The sequence below is a fragment of the Gouania willdenowi genome, unplaced genomic scaffold, assembly GCF_900634775.1.
Source record: "Gouania willdenowi unplaced genomic scaffold, fGouWil2.1 scaffold_55_arrow_ctg1, whole genome shotgun sequence".
NCBI lineage: Eukaryota > Metazoa > Chordata > Actinopteri > Blenniiformes > Gobiesocidae > Gouania > Gouania willdenowi.
The window spans coordinates 821,980-847,334 of NW_021145219.1; the positions used below are offsets into that span (position 1 = coordinate 821,980).

General features: G+C 39.9%; 1 protein-coding gene across 3 annotated transcripts in view; it reads left to right on the forward strand.

The window, feature by feature from the left end:
• The first annotated feature begins 22 nt into the window (after positions 1-22).
• pcnx1 (pecanex 1) overlaps positions 23-25,355 on the forward strand; it is a 102,845-nt gene continuing 77,512 nt past the window's right edge. For all 3 annotated transcript variants that reach the window (XM_028442533.1, XM_028442535.1, XM_028442534.1), the window contains exons 1-6: positions 23-382; positions 4,233-4,444; positions 9,535-9,640; positions 13,596-13,632; positions 19,948-20,010; positions 20,841-22,430. In XM_028442533.1, coding sequence (XP_028298334.1) covers positions 230-382; positions 4,233-4,444; positions 9,535-9,640; positions 13,596-13,632; positions 19,948-20,010; positions 20,841-22,430 — 2,161 coding nt within the window. In that variant the 5' untranslated portion in view covers positions 23-229. The remainder of the gene's footprint in view (positions 383-4,232; positions 4,445-9,534; positions 9,641-13,595; positions 13,633-19,947; positions 20,011-20,840; positions 22,431-25,355) is intronic.

The window sequence follows — 25,355 nt, forward strand, 5'->3', positions numbered from 1 at the left end:
AGTCTTCCTCAGTGGAGGAGTAAACAGCGCTGGCCCAGCTGGCAGCAGCAGCAGGAGAAGAAGAAGAAGAAGAAGAAGAAGAAGAAGAAGAAGAAGAAGAAGAAGAAGATGGCTGCAGAGGGGATTTTCAGGCCACTGTCTGGAAACAAGGAGCTGTTTGTGATGCTCGGCGACGATTAGCCGGAGAGTCGCCCTCTCCCCCGGTGCTGCTACCGTCGGACCCGCCGCCATGGGGTCGCAGAGCCTCCAGATCCTCAGACAGGGGCTGTGGGCTTCGGTCACGGGCGGATGGTACTACGACCCGGACCAGAACACGTTCGTCAACGCTCTGCACCTCTACATATGGCTGTTCCTGCTCTGCTTCCCCTTCACTCTGTACATGGTGAGCCTCCTCCGCCTCGGTGCTGAGCTAACCACACACACTGCTCCGTTATTAGGTCGCAGTGTGTCTAATATCTGGAGCAGCTCAAACTTCACAAACAACACCGTCAGCGTGTCTCCAACACACTGATGGCACATATCTGTGCTCCTCCACTGTATATTTGTGTGACAACATAGAGAATAGATGGGACCACAGTGCTCCATTGTGTCTGTGCTGCGTTTAAGGACCGTTAGGATGTTCCAGTGTAATCCCCCCCCCCCCCGGTGTGACCAGCTGTGACAGCATTAATCTGTCTGTATTAATGTTGTACGCGCACGGCTGTTGTTTGCTCACTTTAACCCAGGGCTGTCCAACTCATGTCAGTTCAGGGGACAAAACACAGAGTAGTTTGATCTCAAGTGGGCCGCGGATTACATGTTGGAAAAATGAGCAATTTCAACATTAATGTACCTTACGTTATATATTAGGTAAAGGGTTCTAAACCTTGGGGTCGCCAGATACCTTCAAGAAACCATGTTTTTTTGTTTGTTTGTTTTTTATGATTTTTTTGCAACTGCACCAAACTTTTCATATATTAACCTATTTTCATCACTTTTTTTGCTCCTTTTAATGCATTTTTGCTACATTACTTTACATTTTCAAGACATTTTTAGCACTTATAAGCCCATTCCACCACTTTTCCACCTAATGTCGCATATGATAACCCATTATTGTCACTTTTAACTTCTTTTTTTTTTTTTTTTTTTTTAAAAATGTTTATTTGGCCAATTTAACCACACTCATAATGCGTCATGCCCATTATTTGCCAGTTTAAACTAATTGGTCCAATATAGGGGGGGAACCTCTGGGTACCTCAAGATACGATGCGCGATATAAAGCTCACAATAACAATTATCTCACGATATGATGATTCTGCGATTATCGATATATTGGTCAGAAATCAATCTACGATAATCTCTGACATAACAAAAAAAAAGATTAGGTGAAAAAATAAATTGTTTATTTTACATCTCTGGAAGACAATAAATTGAAAAAGTGTCTTATGAAGAGTGACACTATTTTAGTGCAACATTTCTGTAAATCAGTGTCAACATGCCAATGTAAATGAATAAGTATCTCCAATAGTGCTTTCTGTAAACAATAAATAGGGTCTTTCTTACCAGTGACACTATTATAGTGCAATATTCCAGTAAACAAAATATTGGTTCCTTCAACAAACAGTGACAAAATTTCGGTGAAAACGTACCTGCACATTTTAGTGAAAAAGCAGAAAAGGTTTTGGGAAAGAAAAAAAAAAATCAATACTTAGCGGGAGCATATCGATAAACGATTGTGCGGAAAAATGTCGCGATATATCGCTGTATAGAGCTATTGTCACACTCCTAGTCCAATATTGACACTTTAAACCCTTTTAACCACTTTTTCTGTTTTTAGCCATTCTAACTTTTAACCAATTTCTTGTGTGGCCCTCAAAGTAAACAAACAAAATGACTTAAAAAACATAAAACTAAGGAAATGTATGCAAAAGGACACATAGTAGACACATGAATAAAGCAACAACAAACATACACAACTTGCACAAAGTTGACTAAAATTCACAGAAATAACTGAAAATTTTACAGTAAATGGTGAATATGTTGCAAAATAATGTATTTTGTTAGACATAGATCTCCTCATGCATAAATATTTTAGGCCAAACTTGTAAACACAGATTCATACGTTAAAGATCAAAAGGTTGGTGTGTTTTTGTTTGACGTTTTGTATATTTTTGACATTTTTCTATATTTTTGTTTTCATGTTTTTCTCTTGTTCTGTCATTTTTAGAATTTTCTTTCATGCGTTTCTGGAGTAATTTTTTTCGTATATTTCTGTTGGCGTTTTGTAAAATTTTTAGCCATTTTGTGTATATTTGTTGTCATTTTCTTTATTTTTGTTGATGTTTTGTTTATTTTTCAATTATTTTTGTTTAATTGTTTTGTGTATTTTTGACATTCTTAGTTGTCCTTTTGTGTATTTTGAGTCATTTTTCGAATTTTTGTTTCATTTGTTAGTATTTGTTTTGATATATATTTCTGTTGATGTTTTGTAACATTTTCAGTCATTTTGGGCCTGTACTACAAAACTGAATTTTGTGTTATCGGGCTAACTTCCGGGATTCATTCAGTGTGTCCTGGGGGGTAATCCATCCAGAAAGCAGGTTATGTTCAAACTCTGAGTATGTTTGGGCTCAAATATGGGAAACTCTTGAATATCCAATTCCTGAAAGCAAGAGTCTGTCACCATGGTAACATTCTTCAGGAACTGAACCTGCTCGCTGGCAGGTTTTGTCTAAGAAACCTTGGGTTTCTACCTGGCTCCGTCCACCTGAACACCACTTATCAAGGAACACTTCAATTTACCTTGACACACATTTGTAACATCACACACCGCAGATGTGCACTCACATCGTTACAGATGTCGTGTGCTGCTTTATGTTTTTTGCCAACAGTAGTTTTCTGTACAACGTTTTGGATGCAGAGCATTTAAGGAAAGGCTCTGTAGAGAAATCAGAAGGGTTGCTCTGCATTAAAACGTCTACTGACATCTTTTGTAAAGTTCCTTGGATACAAACCTGTGGCAAATGTAAAGGGGGAGATGTCAATCACATCTAGTAGTAATAGCCCCACATCCTCTACCACCGAGGCTGTTCTCTACAATCATTTATCCACTGACTTTGTTCATTTGTCACTCATGGAGTTATTCATTTTTGCTCTGAACCCTGTCTGAGTGTCCAGTGTGGATTGGAGACACTGTCTGCTCCCACTGGGACCGTTGTCCCTGCTAGCTGCTACATGTCAGCATTGATGTGCTAGCTGCTATATGTTTAGCATTGAGGTGCTAGCTGCTATATATTTAGCATTGAGGTGCTTGCTGCTACATGTTAGCTTTGAGGTGTTAACTGTTTAATGTTTAGCATTGAGGTGCTAGCTGCTACATGTTAGCATTGAGGTGGAAGAGCTTCGCTGATCCACAAACTCTTTCTTGCACAATTTGCACACAACTGGGCTTTTGTTTTCTATCCGGTGTGTGTTTCATTTAACTAAAATTAAAGCACGCAAAGACTTCTCAGGTTCTACCTTTGTAGCCGTTGCATCAGTATTATGGGTATACCGGAACTTGTGCAATGAGAGTTTCCGTGCTGTTTGTGGTGCAAAAAAAGGACGATCAGTTTAATTCAGTGCGTTATTTTTTCCACTAATTAATTTATCGCAATTAATGCATTAAAGTGACAGCCCTAAATATTGTATAATCTCACGTTTTTATGCATTAACAGTGTCGGCAGCTTCCTGCCTAAGTTTTCTTTCTTCCTGCATTTTCTGTTGTTTTTTTGTCTGAATTATGGATTTTAATTCTTAATATTTTTAAAGAATTATTCATCAATTGTGACGTAAATTGCTCTACAGTTTATCCCTGATTGGCCTGATGCTGTAATCTCCACCCCGTGCACGTATTTTGTCTGAAATCACTTTGTACTGTATTTATATCCTGCTTCGTAGTACAGGGGCTCTCTGATGGAGAAAGTTTGGTTAGGTGAAGCCCGCCACTATCAGAAAGATATCCCGGACATAATTTTCCAGCTTGGTAGTACAGACGCTTTGTGTATATTTGTTGTGATTTTGTTTATTTTTGTTGATCTTTTCTTTATTTTTCAATTATTTTTGTGTATAATTGTTTTGTGTTTTTGTGTATTTCTGACATTTTTTGTTGTCCATTAGTGTATTTTGTGTGTTTGCTTTAGGGGTCGCACAATGTTAGATCACCATGTCTGCTGTTAATGATGACACAGAATTACTTTTTATGTCCTCCTCAGGCCTTACCGCCGACCATGGTGATCGTGGGAATCTACTGTGGTGTGATAGCGGCCATGTTCCTCCTGCTGAAGATGGTGAACTACCGCCTTCATCATGCCCTCGACGAGGGGGAGGTGGTGGAGCATCAGGCCAAGAAGAGCCAGGGTAGAGGTGGCACTGAGAGAGCCAATGATGGAGCCGTTACCTGTCGGGAGGACAGCAACGGTCCAGGGTGAGTCTGGCTCCCTACCCTCACCACCCTCCCTACTAGGGTGGTCCATGATATAATGGGGAAAAATAATTTATTGTAACCCAGATCTGCATGTTTAAATATGTTCTATCTCATGAAAGAAAGATGCAGTGCAAAAATGCAGCAGATTGACACATGTTTAGAGGTCACTCAAAGCCCCACAATTTTTCCCATACTTCAGTTTAAGGGGAAATTGTCCAAAAAACATTGCTATTGTAAAGTAACAAATATACAGTGACTGCTAATGATCATCATTTAAAACAGGGGTCCCCAATCCTGGTCCTCAAGGGCCACTATCCAGCATGTTTTAGATGTTTCCCTCTTCCAACACACCTGATTCAAATGATGAACTCATCATCAAGCTCTGCAGAAGCCTGATAACGATCCTGGTCATTTCAATCAGGTGTGTTGGAAGAGGGAAACATCTAAAACATGCTGGATAGTGGCCATGGGGGACCCCTGATTTAAAATGTGAGATTATTGCATACAAATTGTGATTAACCAATGTAGAACCATTGGTTAATCAATTACTAGTGAATTAGTAAAACCGTTGTCAAAATGGTAATTTCATGATCCCTTTAAGTGACTTCTAAATATTCACCAGTCAAGCTAAACATTTGCATAAATGTTAGTTGACAGGCATACAAAAAAATGAAAGTTGTGGAGAAAAAGTTCCTTAAAGACGACCCTCCCTACTGCTGCCTATTTTGGATGATAAACAGACACTCAGTTCTAACACCTGCTTCTTTGTGGTGGAAACATTGCATGCAGTGAAAATGGTGCTAATGAAGTGATGGATGAGAGTTAATAAGCAGTTCATCAGCGTTCAAGCCAAATAAAAGAGCAGAACAATCACTGAAGGGAAGATGTTAAGGAGAAAACAGGGGGAAGGAAGCAGAAGCCTCTGAGTGGTGACGTTCACATTCCAGTGGGAGCACTTAGCAGGACGCTGGGAAAGGAAAAAGGAGAATTGAAGCCAGTGTCACTGGCAGCTTTGCCCTCACACATGGAAACAGAAGAGAGACATGATGAAGATGTTTCCTCATGTTGGATTTCATTACTCACACTGTTTCCTTTGTGGCCTGGTAACAAACGTTACCCTTAAGATGAACAAACCTGTCAAATATGCAGGAGCGATGTCTGAAATCTGAGTTTTATTTGGGATAAGGAAATATGATTGTTGCTGTGTCACACATGCATACACTTGTTACATATGTCACACTGTCAGAACATAATTTCTACTTTTTATTGTTCTTCGTCCTCACTTTAAAGGGATCACCTATTGTTTGTACAAGTTTGTCTAAAAATCATTGAAATGTACTCATTAACTCACTCAATGCTAGCCATTTTCATAATTTCTACCCCTCTCAGTGTCAGCCGTTTTAGAGCATTTTGACTGATTTTTAATGACCCACAGAATGTTTTGTACTATGACTATCTGAAATCAGATTCTGAAAGAAGTCTTTACTTTCATCAAAAAAAAAAATGTTTATAGCTTTAGTTTGTCCGTAATCAGCAGTTGAATAGAGCAAGTTTTAAACAAATCACCAGTGTCGGAGCAAAAAGTTGAGAAAAATAGGCTTTTTCTATAAAAAAAAAAAATAGTAATTTTTTTTTTGCTTTATTGAAAACTATAACATCTGAACATTGGTTTCCTTCTAAAAAAAACAAAAAAAACAACAACACTGAAACAAGTATTTTGATGGCAAAATTATTATTATTTTGCTATCTGGCTCACCGTTAAATGTTTTACTTACTATATTTTGTATCTGCTCCCCCCGTCAATCACAGACGTAACTTCCTCTTCCAACATGCAGGGATGACCCGTTTGGCCCTGTTAGTTGATGGTTTTATCTCACGATCACAGCATTATCAATAATCCACTCAGGTCCACCCATGTTCTGTGTTAGTATGTGGTGCTGTGAGCTGCTGGATACTTCACAATATCACACAGCGCCATAATCTCCCCCTCGTCCCTGCTTCGCTCCCTTTAGCTAGTGTTAGCATCAGTGGCTAATTTGTCATCGAAAGGTGCGCTGCTGCCACCTTCAGGGCACAGTTGGTATCTACATCACACTACAGCTTAGATATTGATGAGGGACCTCCGCCAAGGTGTTTTCTAATAATCTCAGTGAAAAAACATAACTGGCGAGTTTTCTCGTCAATGGCACTGAGCGTTTGGAATTCAAATGACAAATTATCTCATCAATGGCACTGAGTTAAGAAGACCTATGTCTAACAAACACATTATTATGCACCATATTCATTTAATTGAAGTAGAGTTATCAGAGCTGTTCTTCTCTGCTTCATTGTCTACTACGAACTACAAAACTGCAGAGTTAAAACTGTCTTTCCCTGCGGTCACAGATTTTTAAATTTTTTTTTTTAACTTTTCTTGTTTTTTAGTGCAACCAAAAGCAACACAAGTTGTCATTTTGAGTGAAGAAGCTGCTAAAAGTTCTAAAAATCAGGCTGAATTCTTCACTCCAATAGAAAACAATGGGATGTTTACAGGGAGTGGGGCCGTATGACATCATCAATCACATGATTTCAAGATGGTGAAACACAGGCTCTGAAACTGTAAAGTAGTCCCATTTTTAAAAGGCAATTAAATTAATATGGTGCATAACAATTTGTTTTATTAGGCTTAGATCTTCTAATAGGTACATTTAAAACATTTCTAGGCCAAACTTGTTAAAAAAAAAAGTGGAGGATCCCTTTAAGATGACCACCTTTCATGTCCCCACCAATCAGGCTTTGCTTTAATCAAGAAACTCCAGCCAATCAGAACCCTTTTTGCAGTATTAAGCTTAAAACTTGGAGTTTACCAAGTTTAGATTAGAGCAAGTTTTTTTTCTCCAGAAGAGAACTTGTTCTTGTTGAGAAACTTTTATTTTACAAGATTACAATTACAATGTCTTTTTCATTTAGAGGGGTCGTCTTCTGATCAAGAGGTCGGGGGTTCGATCCCAGCCTACACCTGTCGTAGTGTCCTTGGGCAAGACACTGAACCCTAAATTGCTCCCAGTGGTTGACCAGTGCCTTGCATGGCAGCCCGGTCCCATTGGTGTGTGAATGAGTTGATATTGTAAAGCGCTTTGAGACCACTTCAGTGTGGGGATAAAGCGCAATATAAATCAAGTCCATTTACCATTTATCATACACTTTTATCCAAAGCGATATGCAACGTGAGCAGTTAGGTTTAGGGGACTCCCACAGTGATCGACCAGATTGGATGAAAACCAAAAACCACTTCATTAACGTTTCATTTTTTCAGACACTTTTTTTTTTTTTTTTTTAGAAAATTTATCTCTATACATGTTGCAACTGTCAACTGCCCTTTGATGTGTCTTTGACTTCCAAAGAAGACAAAATGAACTTGCTGGAATTACCACTTCACCACTGCACCAGTTAACCAATAATTAGAATATTAGTAGTCTTTATCTACATTATGCTTGGATATTATCAATATTTTCATTCTTTCTAAATATGAATGCATTAATTCTACCTGTGTTTTTTGTTAATAATTTAACTTCAGACATTTGAACTTACCAAAGAGAACCCACTGTAGGGAAAATGGATTATTAATGAGCAACCTCAAAGTGATCTAGATGAACACTTTCAATACAACCGAATTCTAGCACTCCTTAGTTCCTGTAATAATTTCAGCAAGTACACTTTGAATTCTTTTCATTTATTCAGACAAATTTTCAGGAATTTGATCTCCTGACGTGTTTTTGAATGTCTGCTGTCAGTCTTCCTCAGAGGTCTCAAGACCCACACCTGGGACTCTCTTCTCCAGAGACCATCGGGCGACAGTTCTGTCAGGCTGGTCACAGCCCAGAAAGAACTCATAAGGACACATCAAAGCGATCAGCAGATGCCTCTGAGGAAGACTTGATAGTGGACAGTCGAAACATGTTAGGAGAGCAAAGTAAATTTCCTGAAAACTGTGTCTGAATAAATTAAACCATATCATATACCCTCGGTTCCCCTACATAAAAGTCTGGGCTAAACATAGACATAAATGAAATGCACATGGGTGTTTTCATTCGTGTTTGAGACCTCACTGGACTTTCCATACTCCAAAACAATGTATTCAAGATGAAAAACTGGGGCTGCGTCCAAATAGTCCCTCCTATCTCCTTTGCTATCCACTTTTCCTAAAGTGTTTAAGTGGCGGCCATGAAAAGGAGCGTTCCAATTCTCTAAAAGCTAAGGAAAGGAGGCTCAATGCTTCCTTTATAACCTCCTTTAGCCTAGGAAACACTGATGCATCCTTTACCAAAGGAGACTAGATTATGCTGACCCACAATTCCTTGCAACATCAACATTTAAAGGGACCCTCATATCTAAGCGTTCAGGGAAACTCACGGAGACTGAAAACAGAGCACTCTGTCGTACAAGAAAAAGGGATCAGAGACATTTTTAGCCACATCATGTTTTAATCAACATTATTTGATTGACCTAGGAATGATTTGTGCAGTTGTACATGTGTATGCATACCATGTTATGTAGAACTATATCTTACATAAATGTAACAATTTCATAAAATCATACTTATTTTGAATTAATGTTGATTTCTGAGTGGAAGGTGTGTGGGCTTTTAGTTTCACTTCAGTTCCTCGTAGCCTCTTTTCTTTTGATTTACATTCAAACCTTGTAATATTTGAGATTATATCAGCGGTTAGAGGCACAAAGGAAAGTGTTATGAATGTGGTTTTAGTAGTCTCTTTTTGGAAATTTGTAGTTTTTTCATCACGGCAGACGTCACTAACCTTTGTCGCCGTCGGATTATTACTTCACCTAGTGGAAGTGCGTCTGATTGTCAAAACAACGTGATGGTATTTTCCCTAACTCCTTTAGGAAGTCTCTTTTCACCTTTCCTTAATCCTTTGATGTAATCCACGAGGTTAAGGAAAAAAGGATAGGAAAGGAGATAGGAAGAACTATTCGGACGCAGCCCAAGCTCCAAAAACAAGCAGCATTCCTAACGGCAGCCTTTCATAATAAAACACCTGTGTTCTGGGTTCCCAAACTGAGCATGTCCTTGTGTTTGTGTGTTTGCAAAGGGACCCTGGAGGAGGCATGGAGATGGCAGACTTCATCAGACAGCAGACTCCTCCTGTGGACTGCAGCTCCAGGAACTCCTACATCGGGATGGAGTTGAACCAGCAGGTGAGCTCGTTAGAGGGAGAGAATATATCACCTTCAGGGGATTTTGAAATCAAAGTAAATACCATAAAATGCTGCTCACAAATCGTGTAAAGCAGGTTGTAACCCCTCCTTGTCATTGTTGAGAGTATGGCTTAGCATTATGGACCAAAACTCATATCACAATATTTTTTCTCTAAATGGCGATATTTGATATAAAGCTCTATATTTTTTACTCAAAGTTTTACCAGAAAGACAATTCTGGGTTAAATTTGACACACAGGCACATTTGTTTACAAACAGCTGTACAATATGTGCATCTTTTGGCATTTTCTCCTTAGGGACAGCATGTGTGAGTGAGTTCGGTAGTGTAGCTTGTTTAGGGGAAGGTCTGGGTTAGGACGCACTCAGACAACCATTTAACGGTGCTTTTCCTGCTGTTCTGAGAAGAAACTAAAGCAGCAACTCCTAAAACAAGTATTTTAATGCAAAATAAGCTATAAAATAGATATCTCAGAAATATGGAAAAAGGCCACTGTTTGATTGTACTCTATGAATAATATTAAATACTTGTATGATGTGATTTGTACTGTAATTGTATAAATAAAAAAGTAATAAAAAAAACCCAGATATCTCGATATAAGCAATATTGTCATTTTCTATATCGCCAAAATAGAAAACTTGATATATATTGCCCAAGCTGAGAGCAGGGTTTTTCATCGTCAGGTGTGCCGTAGGAAATCATTCAATTTCACCCAATCGGTCTAAAAAATTTTTTAAAATTAATTTATTATTGTATAAATATTCCATTGTGCTGCTGTAAGCCCCTCCCCCGTCCCTAAGCTCACTGACAGACAGCTTCACAGCAGCTCCTGACTTCAGCTGCAGGTCAGAGTGGAGAGGAGACCCCACCTCTGTGGATGTGTGTAAACAATGCTATACCTTCACTTGTGATAATCATAACAATCTATTTAAAAAAACACTCAATAAGAACACCACGTGTGCTTTGCTGCGTTTTAGGACTGATCTCACTCTGAGGAGGAACAGATGAGGAGCTTTTGTCTGATGATAAAAAATAAAATAATGAAAGAAAATGGCAGACAGTAACTGCTACTTAGTTCTCATCGCTCATGTAAATCAGAGTTTAAGTTTAAATCATAAACTCAGTTCATTCTTGAACATAAATACCGCAATAACAGCCTCTGGATCAAATCTGACGCTATTAATGTTTAATAAAGAAATTTGAAAAATCATAGATTTTTTTTTGCTGTTGTTTGCTTTTGTCATTTGATTTCTATTAAAAACACTCCAACAAAATGACTCCAGATTGTTAATTGCACTTTTTATAAGAAGAAATTAAAGATCATAAAAACTTTGTTTTTTGTGTTTATTTGATTCTTATTAGAGACACTTGATATTGTTACTATAGGTTATGAAGTTTATTTTTTTAACATTTTGGGTTGGTGATCTGCCTTGGGATTTTTTTCTCAATGAAAATATGTACGTTGGCTCCAAAAAGGTTGAAAAAGTGCTGTTGTGCCCCACAGTACGGACAGAGGTCCGGCTTCCGCTCCATGATATAAATACGTTTAGAAAGCATTGATCTCTATTTCACTCAGACACGTCCCTCTCACACCTCTCACTTTAACACTCTCACACACTCCGATGTCACGCTCTAACTCTCACATCACATTCTAACGTCCTCATAGATACACGTACCGTGCACAGTCCAACTCGTGCACGGCTCGTGAAGATCCGCTGTTGTCCGTTCCAGCTGACTGCTTACAATGCCTTCACATAACATTCAGACCTCCTCCATTTCCCTCCAACTATACTTGTGTGTTTGGAGTTCTTATAGAAAACTCACAATATCTGGAGAACATGCAAACCCCACACAGAAAGTAGAGCCTCCGTCATGAGCTTTTTCTAATCAGTCAAAGCCATTACAGACCTTTAAACTTCCTGAAAACATAGCACACTGGGATCATGTCAGATTTGACATCCAACCATTTGCTACACATGCTAAAGCTAACATTAGCCCACCTGTTTTATGTGTTGTAAATGTGTTATATTGTCCAAAAACATGTGGGTGAGGGTTTAGTCCGTGTCATGGAGATATTTACATTTCAGATGGTGAAGTCGGTCCACTTGTTTATTAAGACAAATTCTGTAAATGTGATATTGTCCCAAAACATTTATTCACAGCATCCGATTATATTTGTGCTAATGCTAATTTTTATGTTAATGCTAGCCTAATGCCAATGCTACTGTTAATGTTAGGTTAATGCTACTGCTATAGCTACTGTTAATGTTAAGGTTAGGTTAATATTAGGCTAATGCTATTGTTAATGTTAGGGTAATACTAATGCTAGCTTAATGCTACTGCTGGCTTCTGATTTGTGGATGATGTAACCCAATGTTAGGTTAATGCTAATGCTACTACTAATGCTACTGTTAATGTTAGGTTAATGTTAGGCTAATGCTACTGTTCATGTTAATGCTAGGTTAATGGTAATGCTACTGTTAATGTTAGGTTTATGCTATTGCTAATGCTAGACTAATGCTACTGCTGGCTTCTGATTGGTAGATGATATAACCTAACTTTTGGTTATAGTTAATGCTACTGTTAATGTTAATGGTAGGTTAATGATAAATTAATGTTAATACTCCTGCTAATGCTACAGTTAATGCTACTGCTCGGTTAATGGAAATGCTACTATTAATGTTAGGTTAATGCTAATGTCATTGCTAATGTTAGGTTCATGCTAATGGAAATGTTATTGTTAATGTTAGGCTAATGGAAATGTTATTGTTAATGTTAGGCTAATGGAAATGTTATTGTTAATGTTAGGTTAATGGAAATGTTATTGTTAATGTTAGGTTAATGCTAATGGAAATGTTATTGTTAATGTTAGGTTAATGCTAATGTAATTGCTAATGTTAGGTTAATGCTAATTTCATGTTAGTTTAATGATAATGCTAGGCTATTGGTTGATTATATAACTTAATGTTAGGTTCATGCTATTGTTACTGCTAATGCATTGCTACTGTTAATGTTAATGCTACTGTCAGGTTCTGTTTTTTTGTTCTAGCAGCCATATAGTGGTGTGTCTCAGCTGTGCATCCTCACTTGCATTTTCTTCAGGAAATGCAAAAATTCTAGTTCCTGCTTGATTTTGTTTAAATAAATCACAATAACATTTGGAATAGCTTTGGTTTTATTTATTCATTCATCCATTTTTTTTGAAGCGCTTGTTCCTTTTTTCCAGGTCACATGGGTCTGCTGGTGTCTCCAGCACTCAGTGGTTGTTAGGCAGGGGCACACCCTGGACAGGGCGCCAGTTCATTGCAGGGCTTGTTTTAATTACGATAGTAAATATAAAAATCAATAGGAAGGAGATTAGTATTTTCTATCTCTTTTTCGGGAAAATCCAATGCTCTAACAAATGTTTGCTTTCAGGACGAATCCACAGAGTTGTTGGTATGAGGACGAATGGAAACCGTGACACGGATCCTCAAACTTTCATATATTGACACAGAAGTGTTTTTCTTGTTTGCGTGTTTGCTATTTGTTTTTGTTCTGACGCTGCCTGTCATTTTTGCCATGTTTAATAATGAGTTTACAGTGTCAGGCAGTGTTTGTCAGTGTTGACCTCGTGCACACGTACAAGGCAAGGTGTTTTTGTAAGTACTGTGTCAGCAGATTTCTCTGTTCTTTTGCAGTCGTTTGGTTCTACTATAAATAACCTGTGATTCCCACATGGGGGTCATGCTCTGTGTTTTAGCGTGTCCTTGACTTACTCATCAGCGAACCTGCTCTGCTCCACTGCTGCAGTGTTAACAAAGGAGCCCAATGTTTTGTTATCATAGGAGCTCTTTCACACACAGTACTGTTTCTCTCTCTATGTATTTATCTCTATGCTTGTCATTTTGAAAAATAGGGTTAGCACTCTGACCTGTTTTTTCTTTCTTGTTTTAGATTGCATCCTCACATGGGAGGGCAACGTTTGTCAAAGGTAAATATCTCTACTCACTACCTATTACCTAATGTCATTATTCTTCCAAACATTGGTATACTACATTAAGGTTTACTCAGACAACATTTTTCAGTAAATTTACTTTGATCTCCTGACATGTTTTGACTATTAACTCATTCAGTGCTAGCCATTTTCAGAATCTCTACCCCCCTCAGTGCCAGCTGTATTTGAGCATTTTGACTGATTCTAAGAATATATTCTACTATGACTATCTGATTCTGCTCGTTTTGTTCTTTTGTAATCAGCTGTTAAATAGAGCAAGTTTTACACAAATCTTCAGTTTCAGAGCAAAAAGCTGAGAAAAAAGCCTTTTTCTAAAAAAAAAAAAACCCCGTCAGTGACTTTAAAGCTATTTTTTTGTTTTAGTGACAACTCTAATGTTTGAACATTGTTTCCTTATAGAAAAAAACCCAAAAAAAACAGACCGGGCTTTTGATGGCAAAATTATTATTATTTTGCTTTGGGTCAGAGTTGAATGGATTTCCTACTGTATTTTGGCGTTCCTCCAACTTTCTCTCCTGTCAGTCTGTACACACGCAACTTCCTCCTCCTCCCGGACATGCAGAGTGTCACTGTGTTCCTTGTTTTTTTTAATGTTTTATTTCTCCATCACCACACTATCCATGAGTTCCACACATGCTCTGGTTGAATGTGCGCTGCTGGGAACGTCAACTCTCGTACGTAGCGCCATTTTCTCCAGCAAAGAGCACCACCCCGCCCCGCCAGCACCCCCCAGCGTGCCCACCCCCCACACCGGCGCGGCAGGCTGCCCCGGACCCACACGCCGCGAGGTGCGCCCCCAAGGCAACCAGGAGACGAGACAAGCACCAAGCCCCACCCGTTGAGGAGGGGCACCCCCACGCCCCACCAGGCCGGCACCGCCCGGAGAGACCCCGCAAAGAGAGCCCCCAGCAACACCCCTCCACGCCCCCCAGAGACCCACCTCTCCACCACGCCTGACTGCACCCTCCTGATCCCCACACATTATTTTTCACTTTGAACCATTTCTCATCATATTTCATGCTTTTTTTTTTTTTTGCCAATTTAACCACATTCACGATGTGTAAGGCTCATTATTTGCCAGTTATTATTTGCTAATTGTTCCAATATTGACAATTAGAACCCTTTTTACCACTTTTTCTGACTGTTTTGGTTACTTTTGATTTACATCAAGATGACTATATACTATGGTGCAAATAATAGTAAATGTTCTTGGATTACAGTGGATATTATTCAGATAAATAAATAAATGTGGTTATCACAGATTCATAGAACAATGGACCATCATTTTGTTGACTATATGGATGGGCCCCAAAAATCTGGCCCTGTGACTGTTCTTCAATGTTGATGTGTGTGTTCACCTACAGGTATAGTGGGGGTCCCTGGTCTCTGGAACCTTTATTTTTGAGGTTTTGGGCTGAAAAAGTTGAGAACCACTGCTGTAGGTTACGGCCCTCTAATTTTCAAGTTCACGGAGTCACGGAATTGACCAATAAAAACGGAATCCACTGTTAAACTCAGAAAATTACATAATGTGAATGAAACGCCAACATCAAGAAGCGAATAACGTTTCTCTGGGGAAATGTTTCTGGGGACCATTCAATCGGTGCACCCCCCATCCCACTCCCGTCCTGAGCTAAACATGTTGCAAGCTTCTAATACTCTAAAATATTTCGCCCCTAGTGGTGGAGTAACTGATGCATCCTTGTGTCCATTTGTTTTTGTCTAGTCATTACTGTCTGGAATGGTTTCTTCAGGATCATTAAAATAAAGTTGATCAAAACTTAATAAATAAACCTGCACAGATTCAGTAAACCATTGATCCCTGAGGGGACAATGGGTGACATCAATGCTGCTCTCATATATCTTTATAAGACATATTATAAATAATTAAAAAAGGACCAGTCAGAATAATTTCTGTCACTAAAACTTATATCTGCCTTTGAATTGGAGCTTACATGTGGTTTTTGACATACATTTTTGTTTAATTAATAAAAAATGACACAATATTTCTAAAGAAAGCAGAATTTTAAAAAATGTATGTAGAAAACACAGAATTTAGAAAAAAAAAAAAATTTTTTTAGGGCCCTGTTAGTGGAACAAGCATTTCTTTGACCAAGGTCACTCAGCAGCTTGCATGACTGGCAGGCGTGACTCAGCACTGCTGTGACCTAGTAGTCACACTAAGATGTAGTGATGGGCCCTGCTGAGTCATGAGAAGAGGAGTCCTTTTACAGGAAAGTAGAAAAAGAAGATGATACAGCAGCAGTGTTTAAATGAGCAGCTCGTGCTTCTAACTAGGACAAGGACATTGCGTGAGATCTGATTATCTGTCCCTTTTTCTTTTTTTCTCCACAAACTTTAGAAAGTGATTTGAGAAACAAAGAATCTTAAGGTCGACTTAATCACTGTAAACGGTATGCATTTTTTTTTTAAGTGGTAAGACTCGATTAAACAAACAAATTTAATTGATTATTGACTGTAATTAAATAATCTAAATTAATGTCAACAATGTTTGACACGAGAGGCAATATTTTTCATTTTAAATGGATTTTGGTATCCGACTGAATCAATGAAAACAATAAATGAGCTAAACAACAAAATGGTATTTATTATTTCAATCACTGAGTGCTAACATAATGTGCAATATCAATCAATCAATCAATCTTTATTTGTATAGCGCCAAATCATAACCAATGGTATCTCAAGGCACTTTACAGTAGAGCAGTCTTAAGGACGGACTCTTCATTTTATGGATACACACATATGCATATATACGTATATACACATACATATGTATCCCACACCCAACATGAATTCATCATGGCGGCAAGGAAAACCTTCTGTTAAGCAGCAGGAACCTTGTGTGGATCCCATTCCTATGATGAACAGCCATCCACGTTATGCTGTGTTGGGTGTGTGCAGAGAAAAGGGTGGAGACAGAGCCGCTGAGTCTCTGTAACTCCACACTGAGGATCCCACGGACCTGCAAGACAAAAGCCAGAAGGAGTACAGGAGCAAACACACAAGGGAGTAAGCAGACATAGAGGGAGTGTTTGAAAGAGGAATGGGACCCTCTCCGGTCCCTCTCTAACCTAAATGACCTCTCTCTTAACGCCCTCTCCAACCTCTCTCCAACCGAGCATGCCAGACCCCCCCCCCCCGGCAGTCTATGCCTATTGCATCTTAATTATGAGCTATGAGCTGGTTCCTAACTAAAAGCTTTATCAAAGAGGAATGTTTTGAGCCTAACCTTAAAGGTAGAGAGGGTGTCTGCCCCCCGAACCGTGGTTGGTAGATGGTTCCAGAGAAGTGGGGCCTGATAACTGAAAGCTCTTCCTCCTATACTACTTTTAGAGATGAATGGAACAACGAGTAGTCCAGCATTTTGAGAGCGTAGTGTTCTGGGGGGATTGTATGGCACTACAAGCTCCTTGAGATAGACTGGTGCCTGTCCATTTAGGGCTTTATAAGTGAGAAGAAGAATCTTGAATTCTATTCTATATTTTATGGGAAGCCAATGCAGAGAGGCTAATACAGGAGTAATGTGATCTCTTCTCCTAGTTTTAGTCAGTACACGTGCTGCAGCATTTTGAACCAGCTGAAGTGTCTTAAGCGACTTGCTCGGGCAGCCTGCTAAAAGAGAATTACAATAATCCAGTCTAGAGGTAACAAAAGCATGGACTAGTTTTTCGGCGTCGCCCTGAGACAGGATAGATCTGATTTTAGCAATGTTACGGAGATGAAAGAAGGCAGTTCTTGAAGTTTGTTTTATGTGAGAGTTGAAGGATAAATCCTGATCAAATAGAACCCCAAGGTTTCTAACAGTTGTGCTTTGTGCCAGAGTAATGCCATCTAGGGCAGTTAGGCTAGCATAGGTTTCTCTAAGGTGTCGCGGGCCCAGTACAATGACCTCAGTCTTGTCTGAGTTGAGAAGAAGAAAATTTTGGTCCATCCAGGCCCTAATGTCCTTTAGACAGGCCTCAAGTTTAGATAGCTGATTTGTCTCACCTGACTTCATTGATACATACAGTTGGGTATCATCAGCATAGCAGTGAAAGTTAACAGAGTATTTTCTCATAACATTACCAAGGGGGATCATATAGATACAGAAGAGGATTGGACCTAGCACAGAGCCCTGAGGAACCCCGTAGCTTACTTTAGTGTACACAGAAGACTTATTATTCACGTGTACAAACTGGTACCTATCAGATAGGTAGGACTTAAACCAGTTTAGGGCAGTCCCTGTGATTCCAAGTAATTTCTCTAATCTCTCTAGTAGAATATAGTGATCTATAGTGTCAAAAGCTGCACTAAGATCTAATAAAACCAGCACTGAGAGTCGTCCTTCATCTGAAGCCCAGAGTAGATCATTAGTTACTTTAACTAAAGCAGTCTCTGTGCTGTGTTGAGCTCTAAAACCTGACTGGAAGTCCTCGAACAGGCTGTTGTTTTGAAGAAATTCACAGAGCTGAGCTGCCACAACTTTCTCAAGAATCTTTGAAATAAAAGGAAGATTAGATATAGGCCTGTAGTTTGCTAAAGTGCTGGAATCAAGAGTAGGTTTTTTGAGAAGGGGTTTGATTACAGCTACTTTAAAGGACTGTGGCACGTAGCCTATTGATAGGGATATATTTATTGTCTCCAACAAAGATGGGCAGACTAGGGGAACAACTTCTTTAAACAGCTTAGTTGGGATCGGATCTGAAAGGCAGGTCGATGGTTTGGAGGATGAAATAATAGAGTTAAGTTCCTGAAGTCCTATATGTGTGAAACAGTTTAGGTTAGGCCTATTTACATTTAATGGTACAGCAGGCCCAGGTGAAGGCAGGGAGTGGCTAATTTTATCTCTAATCTTGTGAATGAATATAGAATATTATGATTCCTTTGTTACAAAGCACAAAATTAAATTTAAGTAAACAATATTCATGCTTTTCAGGATTTTTTGTAAATGTTCTAAAACAAATGTGTTTTTGTAAATTAAAATAAAAAAGCAAAACTTTCCAGAGAACTGGTAACTGAACATTGCTGATGAATTTAGTTTGAAATAGTCTTTCTACATAGCAGTTGATAAGTTGGGTCAGACAGTGCTATCTGTAGTAGTGCTTCAAGCCCCACCCATATCCTCTACCACGAGAGTGGTCGACTGTTCACTACAATCATTTATCACTGACTTGATTCATTTGTCACTCATAGTTATTCATTTTGGCTCTGAACCCTGTCTGAGTGTCTAGTGTGGATTGGAGACACTGTCTGCTCCCACTAGGACCGTTGTCCCTGCTAGCCACTACATGTTAGCATGAGGTGTTAGCTGCTACATGTTTAGCATTGAGGTGTTAGCTGCAACATGTTTAACATTGAGGTGCTAGCTGCTACATGTTAGCATTGAGGTGTTAGCTGCTACATGTTAGCATTGAGGTGCTTGCTGCTACATGTTTAGCATTGACGTCCTAGCTGATACATGTTTAGATTTGAGGTGTTAGCTGCTATATGTTTAGCATTGAGGTGCTAGCTTCTAGATGTTTAGCATTGAGGTGCTGACGGAATTTAGAAGAGCTCCGGTGTTTGACAAACTCTTTCTTGCACAGTTTTCACACAACTGGGCTTTTGTTTTCCATCTGGTGTTTTGAATTGAAACTAAAATTAACTCCCTCAAAGCACAGGAATGACGTCTCCTCTGGTTCTCCTGTTTTTTGTGTTGTGGTCTGCATCAGTATTATGTATGTAAGTATACCAGGAACTCGTGCATTGAGAACGTTTCCGCGCTGTTTGGAGTTAAAAAAAAAAAACAAACAAAACAATTAAGAGTTTTTTTTTTTTAGTGCGTTATTTTTTTGTGGTTAATTAATTGCGATTAATGCATTAAAGTGCCAGCCTTTGTTCTTTGGTAAATGGTAAATGGACTTGATTTATATAGCACTTTATAACCACACTGAAGCAGTCCCAAAGCGCTTTACATATCAGCTCATTCACCCATTCACTCTCACATTCACACACCAGTGGGACAGGACTGCCATGCAAGGCGCTAGTCGACCACTGGGAGCAACTGAGGGTTCAGTGCCTTGCCCAAGGACACTTCGACACATAGTCAGGTACTGGGATCGAACCCCCAACCTCTCGATCAGAAGACGACTCACTACCACCTGAGCCACGGTCGCCCTTTGTTCAAACTGAAGAGTATATTTGGTTCACACACTTGCACATGTACTCTCAAAATGCTTCCCACTGAAAGTCAGAGGAATAGTGATTATTATGAATCTTTCAAATCTTTTTCTCTCTCTGCTTTTCCTGAAGATGGTGGAAAGACTTCAGATGACATCAGTTTGACCCTCGTGGAGAGCTGCAGTCATGATCACGGTAACACAAAATAGTAATGAATTACTCGCGTTACTGTAATTGGGTTGCTTTTATGGATATACTCAAAAAATAAATATACTTTTTTGAGTAACATACTTGTACTTAAGTATGTTTTAAAAGAAGTAATTTGTTACATTTCTACACTTAGCCGTTACTGAGTAGATTAGTTAAAATTGGTACCTTAAACCACAGTACTGTACTGATTTCAGGTCAGCAGTTTATGAAGGTATTGATGGTTATTGAACATAATCCATATGTTCTTAGTCATGCCATTTCTCATAAACACCCAGCCACTTTCTATTATTTAGGTTTTGGTTTCTACCTATTATGTTGTTACCCACATGGCACATTTGGCTGCAGCATAACACTGATTTAGAGTTCATAAATGTAGCTATACTGAGAGCCTGAGATTTTTTAAATTTTTTTATTTTGAATTAAGTTTATTGGTGTTATTTTATTTTTTTAAATAATTGCCCATTTTAACAAACCTTTTATTTTATACAGATGCCTTTGTAGAAAATAAATGAAGTTCCAATTGTGCAAGATTTGATCTCTTCCTTTTTAAGTTTATACATGAGATGTTTACTGTATGCAGGGAACCGTGGCAAGATTTATTACCAAAACTAAACGTGGGGGATGAAAGTAACTAGTAACTTTTTTATTGAGTATTATTTAATTCAGCTACTTTATACTTGTACTTGGGTTTTTTATGTATGACTTACTTGTATTTTAATCAAATAACAGTTCTTCTACTAGAATACAGCAGTTCTCTTTACACCTCTGTGTATATCACAAACTGTAACCTTTACTCCTCCTCTGTGTTGATCCAGATCTGCTCTCAGACACCAAGATGTACTGCCTGGTTCCCAACGACTCGTTCGCCTCCCTGCAGCCGTCCACATCCTTGTGTCCTTCAGAGCTGTCCAGGGAGCCCGCTGATCTCTGTAGTTCTGCTGCGTATCAATTCAGCCTGTCCCACTCCTCGGGCGACGCAGAGGTCACCGCTCATGCGTCCATGCAGTCCCAGAGTTTTAGGAAAGAGCTTCGTGCTCGCGGCCTGCCCAGGACCTCCAGCTCTGTGGGCTCTGCGTTCCCCGACCCTTGTCTGCCAGAGTTTGCTCTGTATCCTCCGCCCAGAAGAGGGGGCCTGGACCCCGTCTGTGAGCAGGAGACCGCTCGACCACACAGACCAGGACAGAGCGACAGGGAGAGGGCGGAGAAGCTGTACCTGCAGGAACAGGCCACGCCCTCCACCTCTGGAGTCCAGTGTTACCGGCACAAAGAGGCTCGCGGAGTAGCTCGTTCTGCTTCCAGGGAGACGGGGGAGGGTAGCTCAGGTCTGTACCAGATGGAGCTGGGTGGGAGTAGGAAAGGGTCGTGTGATGGAGGCGAGAGAAGTGTAGACAGCCTGAGGAGTCTGAGCACACGCAGCAGCGGCTCCACAGAAAGCTACTGCAGTGGCACTGACAGAGACACCAACAGCACGCTGAGCAGCTTCCACAGCGAGCAGACCAGTTCCACCCACGTGGAGAGCCTGCTCTCGCTGTCAGGGGACGAACGCGTCCGGGACAGGGCCAACGCCATTGTTGAGTCTCCAACTCCCAGCGTTCCTTCCAAGGAGGCCAATAAGAACCCTCACGCCAATGAACTGAGCGAGAAACATCCTGCAGAGGCGCCGTCTTCTGCAGGCACACGACCTGGGGAGGAGGCCGCCGTCCCCAGCATTTCTGAAGGCTCCACGGGTGCCACCGCCACGGAGCATGTGTGTGTAACCAATGACCTGCAGCCAAAGTCAGTAAAGAATGTTCACAGGACCTCCTCGTTGTCAACAGGACACAGCGGGCGCCGGCCCTCTGGCAAAAAAAGAGCAAGCAGCTTTGACGCCAGCGGTCATCAGGACCATGTGGCGATGCGCGGTGGTGCGGTCTTCATTGGGGGGGGAGAGGAGGACTTCAGTGACCAAAGTGAACTCAGCTGTGTCTCCAGTCTCCACTCCACCACGTCCAGCACCACCTCCCGTTCCCGCCACTCACCAGAGAGCAACACAAAGGCCTTGAAATCCAACGCCAGCATCTTTATGGCAGCCAAAGCTGAGGCAGGGGTTCGCCGAGGAGGAAAGCGGCGCTCGTCCCGCCGCACCCCCAGCACGGGCAGTGCCAAAACACACGCTCGAGTGTTAAGCTTGGACAGTGGTACAGCTGCCTGCCTTAATGACCCCAGCCGCCTCGGAGCTCCGGCTGCACCACGGCCCCTGACCACCTCCAAGTCCGACCTGGAAGCCAAAGAGGGGGAGGTCTTAGACGCAGCGTCTCTCCTGGGCCGGGCCTCCCAGCTTGAGTCAGTGACGCGGTCCCGAAGCAGTCTGCCCAATCATACAGCTTTCTCAGAGCCTCAGGATGGCAGCGTCGGTTCCCTGCGGGGTACGTACCAAACACACATGGAGCACCAGACATGGGCCACTTTCATTGCCGCGGGGTCCACAATCTGATCTGAGGATCACATGATCCACATTCATGTCAGTATTTACAATAATGACCAATTAGAAAGAAAGAGCAAAGGGGTTTTGTGCATTTTTTTTTTTGTCATTTTATGTTTTTCTTGTATAATTGTTGTTCTGTGTGTTTTTGGAATCATTTTTCTGTATTTTTGTTGTCATTTGTATATTTTTCCATCATTTTCCATATTGTTGCGGTTTCATGTGTTTTCAGAGTCATTTTTGTTGTCATTTTGCTTATTTTTCCATAATTTTGTGTATTTTTGTTGTTTTGTGTTTTTGGAGTCATTTTCTATATTTTTGTTGGTTTTTTGTATATTTTTCCCTAATTTTTTTACGTTGTCATTTTGTGTTTTTGGAGTAGTTTTGTGTATCTTGGTTCTAATTTAGTTCACTTTTTGTGGTTTTTGGAGTAATTTTTTATTGTTTACTTTTTGGGGCCATACAAATGTAGACTGAGTGCCGCATGTGCGCCCTGGGCCACCAGTTGCCCGTGTCTGCTGTGCACAATGCTTTCACTCAGGTTTACTAACTCTATTTACTGAATACTAAAAAGACATGCTGCATTGAACGCTGTGCTTCACCTTTTACACACATTTTTGTAGCATTGCACACGCAACCTGGTTAAATGTTCATCACCAACACGATCACAGCTTTAAATAGAATTCACAGGTTGTGTGTGTGCGTGTGCGTGCGTGTCAGTGTAACTATAGTGAGGTTCCATGGTGTGGGAGCTCCCATGGTGCATTTCTCTTAGCATGATGGTACAGTGTGTGCTTTTGACTGAGGGTAGAACAGCTCATTTATTAGTCCTCCAGGGTTGGGGTCAATGACATTTTTACAATTACAATTACATTTTCAATTACCCGTGTTCAATTACAATTAGATTACAACTACAGTTGCAAGCAATTACAATTCAATTACAATCATTTTAATTAATCACAGTTACTGAGCCTGAAATAAATAAATAGCCTAATAAAAGCTAACCTTCTTGTGTTAGTTATAAACTTAATTATTCTGCTTCTGGTCTATCATTAGCATTAGCAAAACTGGCTTCAGTCACAGATGTAGCTCATGAGCAATACGCAATCAATCAATACTAGCACAGCATTGTTTTGCTGTAGATTGTCGTGTGTATTTAAAGAAAACTCTTCCTGAAGAATCTTTTGCCACTCTTCATATTAGTACATTGTCTGTATTGTGTCTTTTGTATTTTTTTTTTTTAAATGAATTTGTCCTTTTTCCGCTAGCTAACACTAGCTAAAAAACTGCCTTTGAGGTTGAGAACACAGATAAATGCTACCAAAATTTAGCAAGATTAAGCTATCTTTAGCTGCTGAAGATCGCAGAGCCTCCATTCAAAGAAATGGCTTCTAACCTTTTGATAGCAATTAAATAAGTTGTTTTTTTACATGTTATCATCGCAACATTAAATGTATTCAACTGTAGCAATTCTCTCAGTCCATCCAGTTAGCCTATTTGTTTGAGGCCAGACTTGGGTAGCTAGCAGCTCTGCCCCCGGGGGCCACATGCAGCCCCATAGTCAACCAAACAAACTAAATAAAAACACAGAAAATTACAAAACAGGGCAACAAAAATACACAAAATGGCAAACATACATACAATTTATAGAATTACAGAAATTGCACAAGCGTAAAAACCAAAAACAAACAATGCGACTACATGTGTTCACAAAAATAACAGGAAAATCACTCCCAAAACTACACAAAACTAATATAAAAATAGACAAACCTTTTGTTCTTTTCTGTATTAATGTTCAGATTGTTCTTTTTTCTACATTTGTGTGCCCCCCTTCCCCATATTAACATCTTTCTTTCTTTTTATATTTTACACAGTTTAAAATAACGATATAACTGATATCACAATTCTACTTTAACTTAAGATAAATAAAAAAAAATAAAATCAAGACAAAATAAAGGACAGTTAACACAGCAAAAAAAATTACAACAGAGCAGGAAATGGGAAAAAGAAAAACAACATTCACATCAAAAGACAAGCAAAAAAACAAAAAGCAACCTTTGTTTGGTTATTAGGCCAGGAGCCAGGGCCACTCCTCAGGATGTTTTTTGCTACCTTTTTTTTCACTATTATGTCCCGTTATCAATATCATAAACCTTAGGCCATTACAAGTTGATAACAACCACCCCTAACTTGGCCCCATTTGGTGTCAGGGGCCAAAAAACTAAATGTTTGGGAAAAGCTTCTGGTGAAAAGATATAATTGTGAATATTAAGGTACTGCAGCTATATAAATGCTTTTATAACTGTAAACATTTGTGGTGTATCCTGACACATAGGGAAAACTAGCAGAAAAAGTTTTTATTTTCAAGCTTTTTAAAATACATATAACTGCCTCACATGTACATGGAAAAACCTGCCAAGTTTATAAGCTTCAAATTAAGTCCAAGATGATTTTTCTATCTAGAGGATGAGTACCAGAAAAGCATTACCATTCCATATGCAGGGCTCAAGACTGCGACCAAAATGTTTGCATATGCGAGTATATTTTCAGTGTGTGTGAGTGAAAATTTTGTCTGGTCGCATCCGTGCGAGTGTGTATAGGGTGACCTTTTTTTGGACGGAGCGGCTGAACTTGCTCCACGCTGCGGGTGAGGAGACGGTGAATGCACCGAGTATTAACACCATTGTGCTCCGGTCTGCGAACGGAGCCAGACATAATGAGCCCTTCACTGAGTGTGCGCTCACATTGAGAGCAGCAGTAAAAAGGAAAAACGCACTGAGCGCAGAGATAAAGCGTACACGCTCATGAGAATCAGCATGGAGGGACCAGAACTGATGGACTATGATGCCAGGCCAGATGTTCAACACTG